General features: G+C 30.4%; 1 protein-coding gene across 4 annotated transcripts in view; it reads right to left on the minus strand.

Moving 5' to 3' along the window:
* Nucleotides 1-15,725, minus strand: part of Cbs (Cystathionine beta-synthase) — a 34,444-nt gene that overhangs the window by 9,426 nt on the left and 9,293 nt on the right. For 2 of the 4 annotated variants that reach the window (XM_080172278.1, XM_080172269.1), the window contains exons 2-8: nucleotides 8,413-8,507; nucleotides 7,889-7,965; nucleotides 6,755-6,843; nucleotides 5,232-5,294; nucleotides 2,328-2,371; nucleotides 1,368-1,542; nucleotides 721-868 (exon numbers count right to left, since the gene is read on the minus strand). In XM_080172278.1, coding sequence (XP_080028404.1) covers nucleotides 721-868; nucleotides 1,368-1,542; nucleotides 2,328-2,371; nucleotides 5,232-5,294; nucleotides 6,755-6,843; nucleotides 7,889-7,965; nucleotides 8,413-8,485 — 669 coding nt within the window. In that variant the 5' untranslated portion in view covers nucleotides 8,486-8,507. Of the gene's footprint in view, nucleotides 1-720; nucleotides 869-1,367; nucleotides 1,543-2,327; nucleotides 2,375-5,231; nucleotides 5,295-6,754; nucleotides 6,844-7,888; nucleotides 7,966-8,412; nucleotides 8,508-13,862; nucleotides 14,018-15,725 lie in introns of those variants that run through there. The other 2 variants (XM_080172286.1, XM_080172260.1) reach the window with 2 other exon arrangements.

Consider the following 15,725-nt stretch of genomic DNA (forward strand, 5'->3'; position numbering starts at 1 on the left):
AAAAACACTCTTTATTATCATGCATTTCAAACATAAAAGGGACATCATATAATTTTTCAGTGCTCGCTTTATACTTAATACTAATCAGGAAAATGCACAAAGGTTTGTCCTCAGATGAAGTATTAAATTGAGCAACATTTTTAGGCCATACTACAAAGTACGTACTTTTTTCATATGATTTTTTATGTTTGTGTCAAATGAATACAAAAATTCTTTGTTTAAGTTTAAGTACGAATATTTCATTTACTAAACATGTGTGAATCAATATGTTCAAATTCAAAATAACACGTTTATTATTTGCTTTTACATGTTATTTTCATTTGATTTACATTTTGTTTTGTTTTTTGTACTTTTTTTACAAAACAAAAACTTTGGAAAGAAAACGAAGTAGTGGTATTCGTAATAATTTCACAGTAGCTTTTGATAGGTTATTTTAGGCCAGGTAAATTTTAATGATTACTCCGCAGGGTTAGAGCCCTCAGCAGGAGAAAAGCTACTGTAAAAAGACGACGAAACCCGTAAAACTTCGTTTTCTTTCCATGATCCAAAACTTTTTTCATATTTCTTTTATTCTTCATAATTTTGCTTTAATAAACTTCTACCTTTATCTTCTTAAAAATTATCATAACATTAGAAAACTAAATATACATCATTGTTTTGTTTTTTTGTGGGGGGGGGGGGGGAAGGGGTTGTCGTTAATTATTGAGCCTAAAATCATACCTCTGTAAGAAGTCTCTGTGCAACGGAGATGTGAGACTCTGGAGAATCCCAGCTGGCAGAGGTCGGAGTCCTAACTATTTCAGCTCCGAGAGCCCGCAGGGTTGACACCTTCTCGTTTGACATCTTTTCAGGCATCACAATAATACACCTAGCCATTAAGTTAATATAGATCAATGGATGTAGAATATACGTGGATATTATAACAGGAGAAAAAATGTCGTAAATTTAGCTTGCAACTTCCCCTCGCTTTTTTTGGGACGTTCATCCAGTAGGAGGGTAGAAAATGGGATAAAGAAGGGGGATGGGGGAGATCGTTATTTTAACCCGCTCGAAAGTTCACTTTTTCATAGAACATAAAAATCTCGTGTAAGATCTAAGTAATAATAAATCAATTTGTAGATCGCAATTAAAAATATTTTTACTTACTACTTATCTTATGTAAATATGTCTGTTTTTGAAAAGGACTGTAATTTTGCGATACAAGCAATAAATAAGTCAAGATTTTATGAACTGAAGAAAAAGTATTATATCCATTTGTTATTTTAAGTAGATAATATTTTGTTGTATTTGCTGTAATTTAGAAAAAAGTGCTATGTTAAAAAAATCATGTTTTGACTGGCTAAATCTTCCAGATGAAAAACCTGTACCTGTATCCCTTAACGGCAGCGGCCAGTGCCAGTCCAATACCAGTGTTGCCGGAGGTTGGCTCGATAATAGTGTCTCCAGGCTGCAGCTGGCCGCTCTTCTCGGCATCCTCCACCATCCGCAGGGCGATACGGTCCTTCACGGACCCACCAGCATTGAAAAACTCGCATTTAGCCACTAAAATATTATTAATTTATGAAACAAATTAAAAACATGACCTTCTGTTCGTCTGTCAGAAGCGAAACATCTTGAAAACCACTAGACTGATTGGTTTCTTAAAGTCAATTAAAGCACGAAAAGTAGATAATAAAAAATTTAATCACGAAACCTTTCGATTTATATCATAAGTGAGGGATAATTTTCAACATTTTTAATATTGTTAAAAGCGAAGCTTTTCTATAATTAGGGTCGGTCCGTCCGTACGTCCAAACGTCCGTAACGGATAGCTTTTTTCGTTAATTTAGGCATGTTAGAATTGTCCTATCGATTTCAAATTTTGCATGGTGATTCCTTTAATAGGTACGATTTAGAAAGCGTAGCAACTCTATAATCATCATTAAAATGTCCGTAATTCCATTTTAAACATGTTGATTTTTTTTACTTTTTTAACAACAAATTTTGATGTGATCTGATCATCCGATTGATCTGATTTTTGGTGTATTGATTCCTGGGACAACAAAGTATAATGTAATAAGCGAAGCAACTCTATAATAAAATAAGTCCTAAAAATGTAAGTATGTCCATAAACATTATCCTGAATCAAGCTGTTTTTCAACAAATTTACTTACAATTTTGCGTTGACATTTATATTCTGATTATTCAGTTCTGACACTATACAAGTATTAATGTCCATTTGTCTTACCGTTTCTGTGCTTCGCTTTTATGGATGTTATCATCCTTGTTTTTAAAAAAATAAATAAGATACTTGTAACTTATATTAAAAGTATAAAATTAATACTTACGCAATTCACACTTGAGCCCAGCTTGTTTTCCCAGCTTGTTAATTCTAATTATTTTATTATGTTATCAATTATCATTCATTCTCATAGCTATTTAATTTATATTGAGATTAAATTTTAAACTTTAAAAAAATTGTATAATTCTTTATCTAAAAGCAGAAATACAATTTAAGTTCATAAATTTTGACCATTAGGATAGGTGGATTGGAAACTACCTGCGCTCTAATTGGTTGAATGATGTGCGGCACTTGAGCTTCTCCAATCAGAGCGCAGATAATTTTCAATCCACCAATCATATATGTCAAAATTAATTAACTTAAATTGTATTTCCGCTTTTAGATAAAGAATTATACAAAAAAAACGAATTTTATATAAAATCCTTAAAATTTGATGCAGATTTCAAATCTCCCTTTAACATTAAAATTCTTTCCAACCTATATATCTTAATGTCTAGTCTATAAAATAAAAAGACCCGAGGTTAATTTTATAATTTTTTGTTCTTTGTTAAAAATTATCTGTAATGCGATACGCTACAGGACTTTTCAGTATGGCTCAGAACCAGTTAACTCCAGGAGATAAATCGGATTCAGAGTAATAATACTTGAAAAATCAATTCTCAATGGACCTAACCCCTGATCCCTAACAGTATATGCGAATTATAACGTATTTTAACATGATAAATATCATGTTCTTAAAGCTGTCCATTTGCTTCCGTATTTATCACAACTTTATCATGATTTATATTCGCAAAAAGACACAATCATTATATAAAAGTAACAGGATCTGTGTCTGTGTGTTTAACTGTCTGTCTGTACCAAAGGATCTCTGTAACCGCTGAAACGATATGGTTCTCCTTTACAGTGTACCTTCTCATAGGTCCTCGGAAGGTTTATAACTATTTTGGGGGAGGATACCACCCTCCCAAGAAAAATCAACTCTAGAAAAAATATCTCCCCTACTAAATTTGTTTAACTTTTTCTATTTAAAACTACAATTAAATGTGGGGGATTGACTTCTTCCCAACACCCCCCCCCCCCTCTCCTCATCATAGGCCCCTAGATACAATAATTTGAATATAACATAAATGTGTGGAAGTGAAAGTACACCGTTCTCAAACAAGATTTGATATCATGAGTTCCTAGAATGGTTTGTTATTTTATTTCATTTAGTTAGTTAAAAAATATCTAATTAAAAGTGCTTATGCATTTATGCAGAAAAATTAGGTAAATTGAGTTAATATTCAGCTTTCCACGGATATTAAAATGAAAAATTATTAATCTGGTAGGTATTAATCTTATGATTTATATTTTAATATTTGTGGAAAATAGTCTGCAATACGATGCTATACATGATTTTTCAGTATGGCTGAGAACCAGTTAACATACAGCAGATATTAATCGGTTTCGAACTCATACTGGAAAATGAATACCAAAATAACCTCGAAGAATTAATAACTTTTTTCTCTCACATACCCTAATTCGCTAATTGTAAAACAATTCAATTTTGTTTAAAACGTAATTTTATAGATCTGCATAAGGAAAACAGTTAATGAAAGTTTAATTTTCAACTTTATGAATTTTTACTTCACATTTCTTAGATAAAAATTAATAATATCAAATTCAAATAATATTTTTACAATTAGAAATATGACACTTATCTAAACTATTATAATTTGTGTATTTTATAATGCTGACTTGTAATGTACTTCATTGAAAATATCAGTATCCTTTATTTTTCCAGTAGCCAGTTTACTAGGGATCTATAGACAATTGTCGATAAATTGATGTAAATCTCCAATGATGATACACAAAATTTCCCCCTTTTGCAAATTACAGTTAGTGGTTGAAACGTTTAGACAGTGAACGTAATGAACCAACCAATCAAAAATCAATAAAAGTTCCCTTTAGTTATTAGGCCAACGAAAAAAAGTTATTTTAAAACTTTGGGAACTAGTGTACCTAATAAACAGCCCAATGTCCCCTCCCTCCCTGTATTTTTCTTAAAATATATGTATTTACGTGGAGTGGGCGGGAGTGGCCCCATAGCTAAATAAGGGGATTTGTCTATAATAAATGAAAAGGTCATTAAATCCTGATTAAATGATGAAATTTCAAGTAATATTGCACTTATTTCATGTGTGGACATGTTTATATGTGGACATTTTGACCTTTATTGAAATTATAATAATGTTTTATGTTGATATTAAAAAGTTAAGTTTTGAATATTATACTTTTATTCTCACACATAAACAAGAGATAGATAACTTGTAGATAACTTTGGCACTTGAATCCTCGACAAAATTATCCCTTTGTAGATTAAAATTATTTGGGAATAGTCCTTTTCGTACAATCGCCCCACATGGGGCGATTCGTCGTATTTTTAAAATGGCTTTTTATAGGTTATTTTAGGTTAGGTTAGGTTATATTGGGTTAGGTGATTGCCCTACAAGGTTAGGTAATTGGCCCCGCAGGGTTAGAGCCCCCCGCAGGGGCTAGAAATAGGAGAAAAGTTAGTGTGAAAAATACGAAGAATCGCCCCATAAGGAGCGATGTTACGTAAGGGACTATACCAAATTATTTAACACTACTAGTATGTACCATCCAATTAAGATTTAATATTAGTACCCAAAGTTTAAGAGCCAACAAATGGGAGCATATTGATAAAACTTTGGGCACCATGGTAATTTACAGTCCAATGTCTCCTCCCTTCCTACTTATACCTGTAACCCTTAGAATATTCAATATATATGTCTAAATTGACACTTGAAGAAAATCCAATGCCATATTGGAGGCACAATAATCAAACATACTTGTCAATATTGAAGTTATAAAACTTTCTTTAATAAGCGACAAAATAGACGCAATGAAATTAATTTAGATGGTAAATTATTTTGAATAACATAATTTCCTGACAAGGGGTGTGTTTCCAATGTTGTGCAGAATATCTGGCATAATCTTCACGCGTGCCAACCTAGAATAAAGTCAACTAATTATAGAGATGCTCCGATCCATAAGTGTAAAAATAAAGTCAGCATTGTTCATATGTATGATTCTTTTTCAGCGCAACTACTTTTTATCTTAGGTATTTCGATCCAAATAGTTTCAACTTCTCTAGCTACGCACACATACATATATACATCATTCAACAGACAGATATACGCAAAATCAAATTAAATTAGGTTTCTAGAGGGCTGTAGGAATCCTCTCGGTAGAAATTTAAGTTACAAAAAGTTATTTCTAGGTTAGGAGAATTTCTATACTACAGTCTGTATTACAGTTTACTATTCTTCTTGCACTATTTAAAAACATAAAAGTAATGAATTTATTATTACTTGGATCTTCCACCAGATTATCATGTACTCTAATGCAGCAAAACTTAAAGATGGCTAAACGTTACCCCCTATTAACACCTGAACAACATCGCCTCCTCTCCTACTTGATGAAAAAACTAACCAATAAATTAGGTCCATGTTAGCAGTTTTTTCCTCGTCATAATATCCATGTATATTTTACATCCTTTGTAATTGTATAAGTTAAGTTTTGAATTGTTGATTGACATATATCAACAATGTATAACAACTTTAATGAAAACATATCATCATAATGTCCTTGACATAAAAACAGTTTTTGTTCACTATTTTTATAACATGTAATACGCATTTTTTGAAGTTACATAACAATATACAACAATAGCTAAAACATATGTTCTTAAGAAATTAGATTGTTATATGAATTATATTAAAAAATCAGCGTTTTATCTAAGATTTATAGTTACTAGAAAGCTATAACTTTTATCTTACTATTCAGCAGTGAGATTAGATTTCAAACAAAAGATCGGATCTAGTGCAGTTTACGGTAAAATATTCCTGGTAAATATTATCTTATAAATCTATAAAATGTAAAGGCTGCTAGCTGCCAAACGGCTGGATGTACAGGGCAAGCCGCACACCAAGTAAAGCGACAGCATAAAAAGTCCTATGAATAAATTGGAAAATCCAATTTCCAATGATGCACAGGGAAAGCTTCAATGAAGAAAAATCTTGTAAAATTGCGCATTTTTGCGCATTTATGTAAACTAAGATATATTCTTTTGTCAGTTAAAATTTTGTGCCAGCAAAATATATAAATTCTACCATTTGGCCGATAGCAGCCTTTAAAGTTCTTATTTTTTTTGAGATAATCGTTAATAGGAATGTTTTATCCTAAACTGCACTAGATTCAAAATATCTAGCAAGGACAAACTTTTCTAAAAGAGCAAATATCATTAAGATATTATGCAGTAACGATTAGAATACTATTAATAAATGGATTGAATTGGACTTTGTACTTTAAAGCATTCTTTAGTAACCGTATATTATGACATACAGATATATTCTAGTTATAGATTAGCTCCCATTTTAAATAATCTGAGCATTTAATATTTTTACTTACACATCTTTCTTGGTGCTCTTAGTGTGAGGCGAATCTGATGGTTTGCTGTCCTTCGACCATGTACATCTGCTGGGCAGATCTGGACGAATCTAGATAGATAGATAGAAGATAGTTAGTTAGATAGATACATGACGTCATAGACTGATAGTCTGGGCAGATCTAGACGTATGTAGATAAACTGCGAACCAAAAAAATAGGCAAATCCGAACTTTCACAATAGCAGCTTCATTATTCATTTGGGACGAATTTACTGTAAATATAATATGTAGATGCATCTTTTTGTTACAAGTTTCCACCGTTGATTTTTTATTAATAAGCACCAATGAACCACAAGATCAAAAACAGCATTTTGGGTAAAAACTGGTGAACCAAGAAGATATGCAAATCCAAAACAAATCCATGGAAAAACGATTTTTTTGCACTTTTCTTCTGTTTTAAAGATTGATTCTGATAAATTCACAATTTTTTAAGAGATTTATGCATTAATTATTATGAAATGTAGTATAAGGTAGAAATTAATGATTTTTTTGAATAAGAAATATTAGAAAAAAAGAAATTCATATCTTTTTGGTTCACCAATTTTTACCCAAAATGCTGTTTTTGAGATCTTATGCTTCATTGGTGCTGATTAATAAAAAATTAATGGTGGAAACTTGTAACCAAAAGATACATCTACATTTTATATTTTCAGTAAAATCATCCTAAATGAATATTAAAGCTGCTATTCTGCAAATTCAGATTTGCCTATTTTTTTGGTTCGCAGTTTAGATAGATAGTTAGATAGATGACAATATAGTTATAATCAAATGCATCTACTAAATTTTTTGTTGGATTTATATTGTAATTTGCAGTCCTTTGACAAATAGATAGATAGTTAGTTAGTTGGACAAATAGATGATTTTTATGAAAAAAATAACAAATCATTTGCTATCTATTTAGAATTTAGTCACAATAAAGCTATCAGTCAATTTTTACATCTTATAATAGCATACCTCAAGAATTTTGACGTTAACAAAACATTTAATGGAATTTCAGAAACAGCTCAAAACTGGTACAAAATTATTTTATTCTCAACATAATCAAAAATAAGTTTTATTATGAAGACATAACTTGAATAAGGAGAAAAATGCTTACCAGTTCAAATTCAGCTTGGCTTTCAGTAACTTTTCTCATGCTGGGTTTTCTTCCACGCTTAATTGGTATAGGGGCAACTAACAAATTCATAAATCAAAATTATTCTAGCAATATATGCTTTACATTTCTGAACACTTTTTATACAAGTGTGATATACAGTGACAAAGATTACTTATCTTGAAATAAAAATAACAGGAAGTCCGTCTTTGTGTCTTTTACAGTGAGGCTTCTTAAAGGTTTAGGGAATCCTCACAAGAAAAATAATCAATAGAAAATAGATACCATCCATTCAACAACACCAAAAAAGTCTTTCCTTTTTTACTATAACTAATTTATTTTTTAAAAATTGCAAATGTACTAATTTTAAAAATATGTTTTCTAACATAAAAAATGCAAAAGAAATTATGCCAAGCCTCCACTTTAAATCTTTATTATGTGTTTATTTCATCACTTTCACTTAAAGCATTTTTATGACATTCAATGTTTTAGCAGCCGAGCTACTCTATAATCATGATTATATGTTCCTGGTGGAAGGTGGGGACAGGCAGGTCCTCCAGGAGAGTTGCTGGGAGGTGATCCAACTGATACTGGTGCCATCTTAGCTTAGCTCTGTCTCAACCTGAGTCACGATAGTTTGTTATATGTATGTATATGTGAGAATAACTAGTTTTCTCTCTATACAATTATTTATACATGCAATTGAAAACTTACACTTGTAAGAGTGAGAGCAGGTCGTACAATGTAGAAAAATATCCTTTAAATAATAGCAAAAAAATACTGTTGAAAGCATAATAAAGACCCTTTTATTGGGTTTTTGGTCCTTATTCATTAGGTAATAGAAAATTAAAACTCTCCATTTTCACATCAAAATTTTAAAGAAATTGGTAATTAAGGAAGAAAAACGTAAAAAATCTTTCATTAAAGAATTTTATTTGGCATAAAACTCTCTTTTACTTGAAAGATGTAGAAACTCTTATACACCGTTAAAAAAGAAAATAAAAATTTATAGTTTTGAAAAATATTAGCTATTTTTGATGAACACTTATAACAGCGTAATTGTATGAAAGCCTTTCTCCCAGGGCTACATTACGCGTAAAGGCTTAAGGCTTGGTTTTGAAACACAATAATGTTTAAAATAATAATAAAAAAAATTCTAATATTTAAAGTTTACCTATCGACTTTCTATTTAATCAAAAAATAAGTGTAGCAATAGTCCACAATAAAGGAATTATAGAATATTTTGAAATGGACTTGCAAAAATAAAAAAGGTCAAACATTTTTAGATGAAATTGCCTAAAAAGCAAGATAAAATACCCCTCAGCCACAATTTAAAAAAAAAACAATAATTGTCTAGCTTAAGTTAAGAAATATAACTTTTCCTTTGTGTTTTCAAGATTATGTTCCAAAAATATAGTTAAAATAAAATATTTTTAAAAACTTATCTTCACTTAAATATACAGTATTGTACAAGATTTCTTCAATAGAGATTTTAAAATGTTAGCTCTATATGGTGAGGTAGTTTGTTCTATTTTTAGAAGCGGAGCTTTTCTATAATTTCTATTTCTAGTTAGTTTAGAAATGACAAATTGATTTCAATAACGTCTACTTATTCGTTGGCTTAACATCTTTGGAGACTTTAAATGATATTTGTTTTGTTGGTTGATTAAGTTGAGTGTCCACAGGTTTCAACCACTAATTAGAAGGGGTAAATGTGTGGGGATGTATGTATATCAAACCATCGGCCATTGTCTTATCCCTTTAGATCCTTGGTCTCTTTAGGATAAAAACATTATAAAATTCTTTCTTCTTTATAAATATAATCATCGGCCATTGTCTTATCCCTTTAGATCCTTGGTTTCTTTAGGAAGAAAACATTATAAAATTCTTACTGCCCTATCAATAAAATGTATGTTTGACCGTTTTTTTCTGATGAAATAAGCTTCCCTTCAATTGATGTTGTAGTTCTTGTTAAATTTTAAAGGTAGAGAAACTGGGAAGGAAAGGAAAATCATGATTTGCACTTTTAACCAAAGATTTAGATTTATTATTTATGGAAATTTTAAGTGTCAAAACGTTCCAACCAATCAAATAAATCTTATAAACAGCAAGACAAATAATAAACATTTAGATTTAAATTCAATTTTAACTTTTTGAAATTTTTGATTGTGTTTTAAAAAAACATTAATTGATCCAAACTAATGAACGTTTCATGAAAATTTTTGTTGCTCATAGCAACTTAACACCAGCCTAAGACTAACATGAGGCTTCTCTACAATGATACAATGCAGTGTAAACAATACAATTCATTTCATCAGCATCCATTTTTTATATGTACAAGGCAACTAAAAAGAATCATTTTTCTTCATAAAGTATGAACATCAAAATTCAAGGTAAAATTCATACGTTTCTGGACAATACCAAATTAATGGGTGCGCCTTCTCTTCCGCAAGGATAAATTGTCTCAAGGATACTTTAGGAATAAAAAATATGAGAGAAGATCAATAGGGATAGCTAGGGATCTTAAGGGATAAGACTATAGACCATTCTAAATGATGATAAACAAAATTACCATTTCTGTACATTAAAACTATTGATTGAAAAGTTTGGACACTACTAGAATAGAACAAACATATCAAAATTTTATAAACGTACCCAATGTTTTCAAGCCAACGAATTTGAAAAACGTGGCAATAAAACTCGATATAATATCAATTGGATGTTGCACCAGATTTTCGTGTACTCTGATAATAAAGTGATTCTCGCAGCTGGCGGAATAAACGATTCCCCTCACCCAACCTCTTTAACCTATCCCATACACTCCTACTGGATGAACGAACTTACCAAGAAATGTGTTGAATAATAATAAGCTAAATTGATGACAAATTTACCCCTGCCAATATGTCAACGTATATTATAAAATTCGGTTATAATATGAAATATTTTGCGGAAATGGTAACACACCTCTAGATGTATTTCTTCACTTCACGCACATAATAAAGTAATGGTTTATCTAAATGAACGTTTCATGTACCATTATATACATTAGGATAAAGGGATGAAATAGAAAAATTGAACTGGGGTTGGAATTAAATTCCCCCCCAAAAAACCTTTCTCTGAATGTCTTACTTTTATTCCTGTGTGGCAAGTTTAAAAGATAAATTGATAGGTCAATAAAAAACAAATATTCCCCAATGAAAACGGGCATTTAACTTTTTCTTTCTGTAACTTGGACCAGTTTGTCTTCCATTGCCATTTCCCTCTAAAATTTTTCTTCTCATTTAAGAATATTTCGGTTTTTTTTCATTTGGGCAGTTTTAAGAATTCTTTTCTAGCTAGTCTATGAAGTAGGAATAGAAATAGAAGAGTAGAAGAATATTCTGAACCCTTTTTTCGTCAAATCTAAGAGAGAACATTCCTAGCAGACAAAAGTATTGTTTACTTTCGACTAAAGCTGATGTGGATTCTTAAAAAATGATAGACTCGCTATTCGATAGTGAGGCAAAATTATTTTTGTGAAAAATCATCCAAAAGCACATTAAAAATCTACAAAAAATTAAACAAAATCATATGTTAATAACCCTCTTAAGATTTTATTTCATTTTTGTAAATTTTTTTATTCGATTTTGGAGGATTTTTCACAAAAATAATTTTGCCTCACCAGCGAGTTGCCAGCCTAACTTTTTTTTTAAGAATCCAACTTTGTTTCAAGCTTTCAAATTGTAAACGAAATTTTTGGGCAATTAATTCTGATTCCGCAAAACTTTCTACTAAGAAAATATACTGTTAACAGCTGACTTTTATGTATGTATGACATGAAAAAAAACATGCCTTCGTAGGAAAATGTGTACATAATTTCAACCAATGAGATCCAATGTAAATTCCGATGCGATTCTCCTATTGGCTCAATCAGACATTCCCTCTCTTTCTTAGTACCTTTATTGAAGTAGGGATATAGCAATTAAAGAAAAAACCTATTAGTTTATTGTTCTACTTTATAATCTTCATGTTAGACTGGACTTAAAGAAACCAAAGTTTTTCTTGTGTTGCCATATCCCCCTCCCTTGTGGTTCCCCTATGCATCTAGTTTTTTTTGCAGGGAGGGAGGGGACATTGGGCTGTTTATTACACTAGTCCCCATATCTTTATAAAAAGTTTATTCGTTGGCTAAATATCTTTGGGCCTTATATTGAATTTTGATTGATTGGTTCATTCAGTTGATTGTCCAAATGTTTCAACCACTTATTGTAATCTACAGAAGGGGTAATTTTGGGTATCATCATTAGGGATGTACATTAGTTTATCGGCCATTGCCTTATCCCTTTAGTTCCCTGAGTTTTTTGACCTGTTATCTACGACTCAATCTTTCTACTAATCAAGATTTAGGGGTGACATTTATGTGGTTTTAACAGGGACCTTAAGGGATAAGACAATGAATGATAAATTAATATTGGTCTCCAATAATAATATACAAAATTCAACATTAAGATTATTGGTTAAAAAGTTTGGACACTACTAGTTTAGAATCGACAAATCAAAATTCAAAGAACTGAAAGTTTCTGAGCCAAAGATTGAGATGACGTTCTTATAAAATTTTGAGTACAAGTATGATTTACAGTCCAATATCCCCCCCCTCCCTGGTTTTACATTTGATATGGAAAATTCCACTGCTAATTAATATTTTTCCCAAAAAAATATATTTCTTACACCAGGGAGGGAGGTGATGTTAGACTTACTTTAAAAATATACTGGTCCCAAAAGTTAAAAACACGATCTCACATTCGTGGCCTAAAAAGTTTATGGACTTTGTTGAGATATTGAAAGGGGAAATTTTAACATTAAGAAGAGGAAATTTAATTTATTGTCCAATGTCTCTCCTCTTAATATCCATAATTAAGCCAGCCTAGCATTAAAATGGCTAATTACAAAAATATAACCAATCTGCCCTATCAATAGGACACATAAAATGTTCATTTGAATAAAATAAACTAATTATATAATTTATATGGCCTGTATGAAAACAATGTGTGAATACACATTACTGCATACTTCCTAGTTTTTAGGAAACTGCCATTTGGGAAGAAAATTTTTTTATAAATTAATCATATCAATAAAATTTGACTGTATATATAAATGTATATAATATTCATTTAATTCATTTATTATTTTGTTGTTTTTTTTCTATGTATGTACACCCAAGAATAATAAATCTAATCTAATCTAATCTAATCTAATTAGAAGGATTTTGCACCAAATCAATTATTAATCTAAATATTTATGTTTCTAATTTCCATTCTTAATAGCAATTTATGTTTGATAAATAATGGTACTTGATTACAAATAATTGATCTTCTTAAGAGTTTTACATAAGAAAAGAAAAATCATGTAAGATTCTAAAATCCAATAATAATAACTTATTTAGAAAGAAGATCTTGATTTCAAGATTAGCTTTAATTAAAAAAAACAAGTATAATGATATCCATTGAAAGGTAAATTGATGTAAATCCCTTCTGTAAATAAAGTTGTTTATGGGAAAGTACGGATACCGATAGTTTGTACTAACCAATCAATATTTAATTAAAATCGTCAAAGTTATTAAGCCAAAGAATGTGAGCATATTTTTTAGTCCAGTATAATCTACAGTCCAATATCCCCTTCCTTATATACCCCTTAAGCAAATATGATTTGTGATACTAGAAAGTTCATTTTTATTTTCAATTAAGACTGACCTGACTTATTTTTAAGTAACTTCGTAAATAAGTTTTAATTTCACTTTAGCCTTAAAGTATACAATTATAACCCAACAAAAGGTATACTTCATATGGATATACCTATTTTCAAATAGTTAATGCTAAGGCATGTATATCTATCATAGACATACCCATTTTCACAACTAAAAAATTTCACAATTAAAACGCACAATGACAACAAAACAAAAACTATTACGTAACCAATACATCACTAAAATAAAACGTACCTTTAATGTATGTATGTACTATATAACAGGCAGCTATGTATATGTCTGCCTTGATAGGATGCTCCTCTTGGTGTGCTCAATGTTAAAGCCGAAATGATAGTGAACGATTGAAGGAACTGCTTGGGTTTATATTATCTAACTTTGATGTCAGGGGCGGGGACTTAAATACATAAAATAAGTGGTTTTAACAGGACACTCGCAGATAAAGTAATCTCATTTATCTAAAGGGATGAGACAATGGCCGATAAATTGATGTACTTCTTAAATGATGATAAATTCTGTAGATTACAATGAGTGGTTAAAACGTTTGGACACCTAACTAAATGAACCAACTAATCAAAATTCTATAAAATATATCAAGGTTAGGTCAACGAATAAGAAAATGTAATTATAAGACTTTGGGGACTAGTATAATAAGCAGCCCTATGTCCCCACCCTCCCTGAATTCATCTACACTCTGCATTGTATTTCAAGAACTTACAAGATTTTATAGGCATTATTTTACCAAAAAGAAAGACTTTAATGGCTATTGTCATATATCCTTGTATCCCTGTTTGAGATCGAGAAAAAATATTTCATTTGCCCTTCATCAGAAGCGTACTTAAGCAGATATTGAATCTATGACTGTCTTATTCTCCAACTTATTTTTCTTGATACATATCCGCGAACGTGTTTAAAGCATGGACCAAAACAAGTTTAGAAACCCAGGCCCCTCTTTTCAAATCAGCGTCTATATAAAATAACATATAAAAAAAATAGTTAATTTATAGAATATTATAAGCTTTAATTTTGTCGGTAAGTATATTAAGAAATATAAGATCTCAATAACTACTAAACTGATTAAATCATTCTTTTAAGAAAGCTTCATATAGGACCTGGGATGGTTTTAGGCTATTACATTTTTAGATTTCAGCCTGTGGATGGTTTTAGGTTATATTCTTAATCTAGGGGCGCATCCACTAGTGTTTACCTATCATACTACATGTAATGATGTATGTATTATTTTTTTGTATGTATTGAATTAATTGCAATGGTATTCAAAGAAGACACACAATTTTGAATGGCGGAAAAGTTAGTCAAGATTGATTTATAATGTTATTAAAATATCTTCACTCAAATTTATTGAAGATATCATTATTTGAACCAAGATTGTAGGAACCTCCCCTCCCCCTACTATCTCTTGAACTTTTTAATTTTGCTATAAAAATATTTGCTACAGTGTATGTTATATTTCTATATTATCCTCACTTCTTCTTGTTTATATGTCCCAGTGTTCCCAATAATATTGACTCAATCTATAGTGAAGATTATTTAAATTGTACTATTAAAAGCTGACAAGTTACAATTGTCAATTAAAAAGGGGATAGTTTCATAAAAGGGTAGTTAGTGTGTTTAGCTACTTTGCATAGTGAATCTGCAGTTAGTTATTTGCGTTTAGTTACATAAAAAAAAACTTTTATCGATGTTTGTGTGTATAAAAGTTACCTTTTTGAAGATTAATTTAAAGCATACATTACAAGATGATGAAATATTTTCATAATAAATATACACTTAAAATATCATATTCTTAAAAACATAGGAAAATGTTGATTCTTTGAAATAAGGTGTGTAATAATAAAATCCAAGGATCGAAAGGGATAAGACAATGCTGATAAATAGATGTACATCCCCAAAGATGATACACAAAATTACTCGTTCTGTAGAATAAAATTAGTCGTTGAATTTTTGAACACTAAACTAAATAAATCAACCAATCAAAATTTACTTAAGTCTCCAAAGTTGTTAAACCAACAAATAAGAAAACGATATTATAAAACTTTGGGGACTAGTGTAATAAAGAGCCAATTGTCCCCTCTCTCTCTG

Source organism: Acartia tonsa, chromosome 1, assembly GCF_053477335.1.
Source record: "Acartia tonsa isolate MP-2025a chromosome 1, ASM5347733v1, whole genome shotgun sequence".
Classification (NCBI taxonomy): Eukaryota; Metazoa; Arthropoda; class Copepoda; order Calanoida; family Acartiidae; genus Acartia; species Acartia tonsa.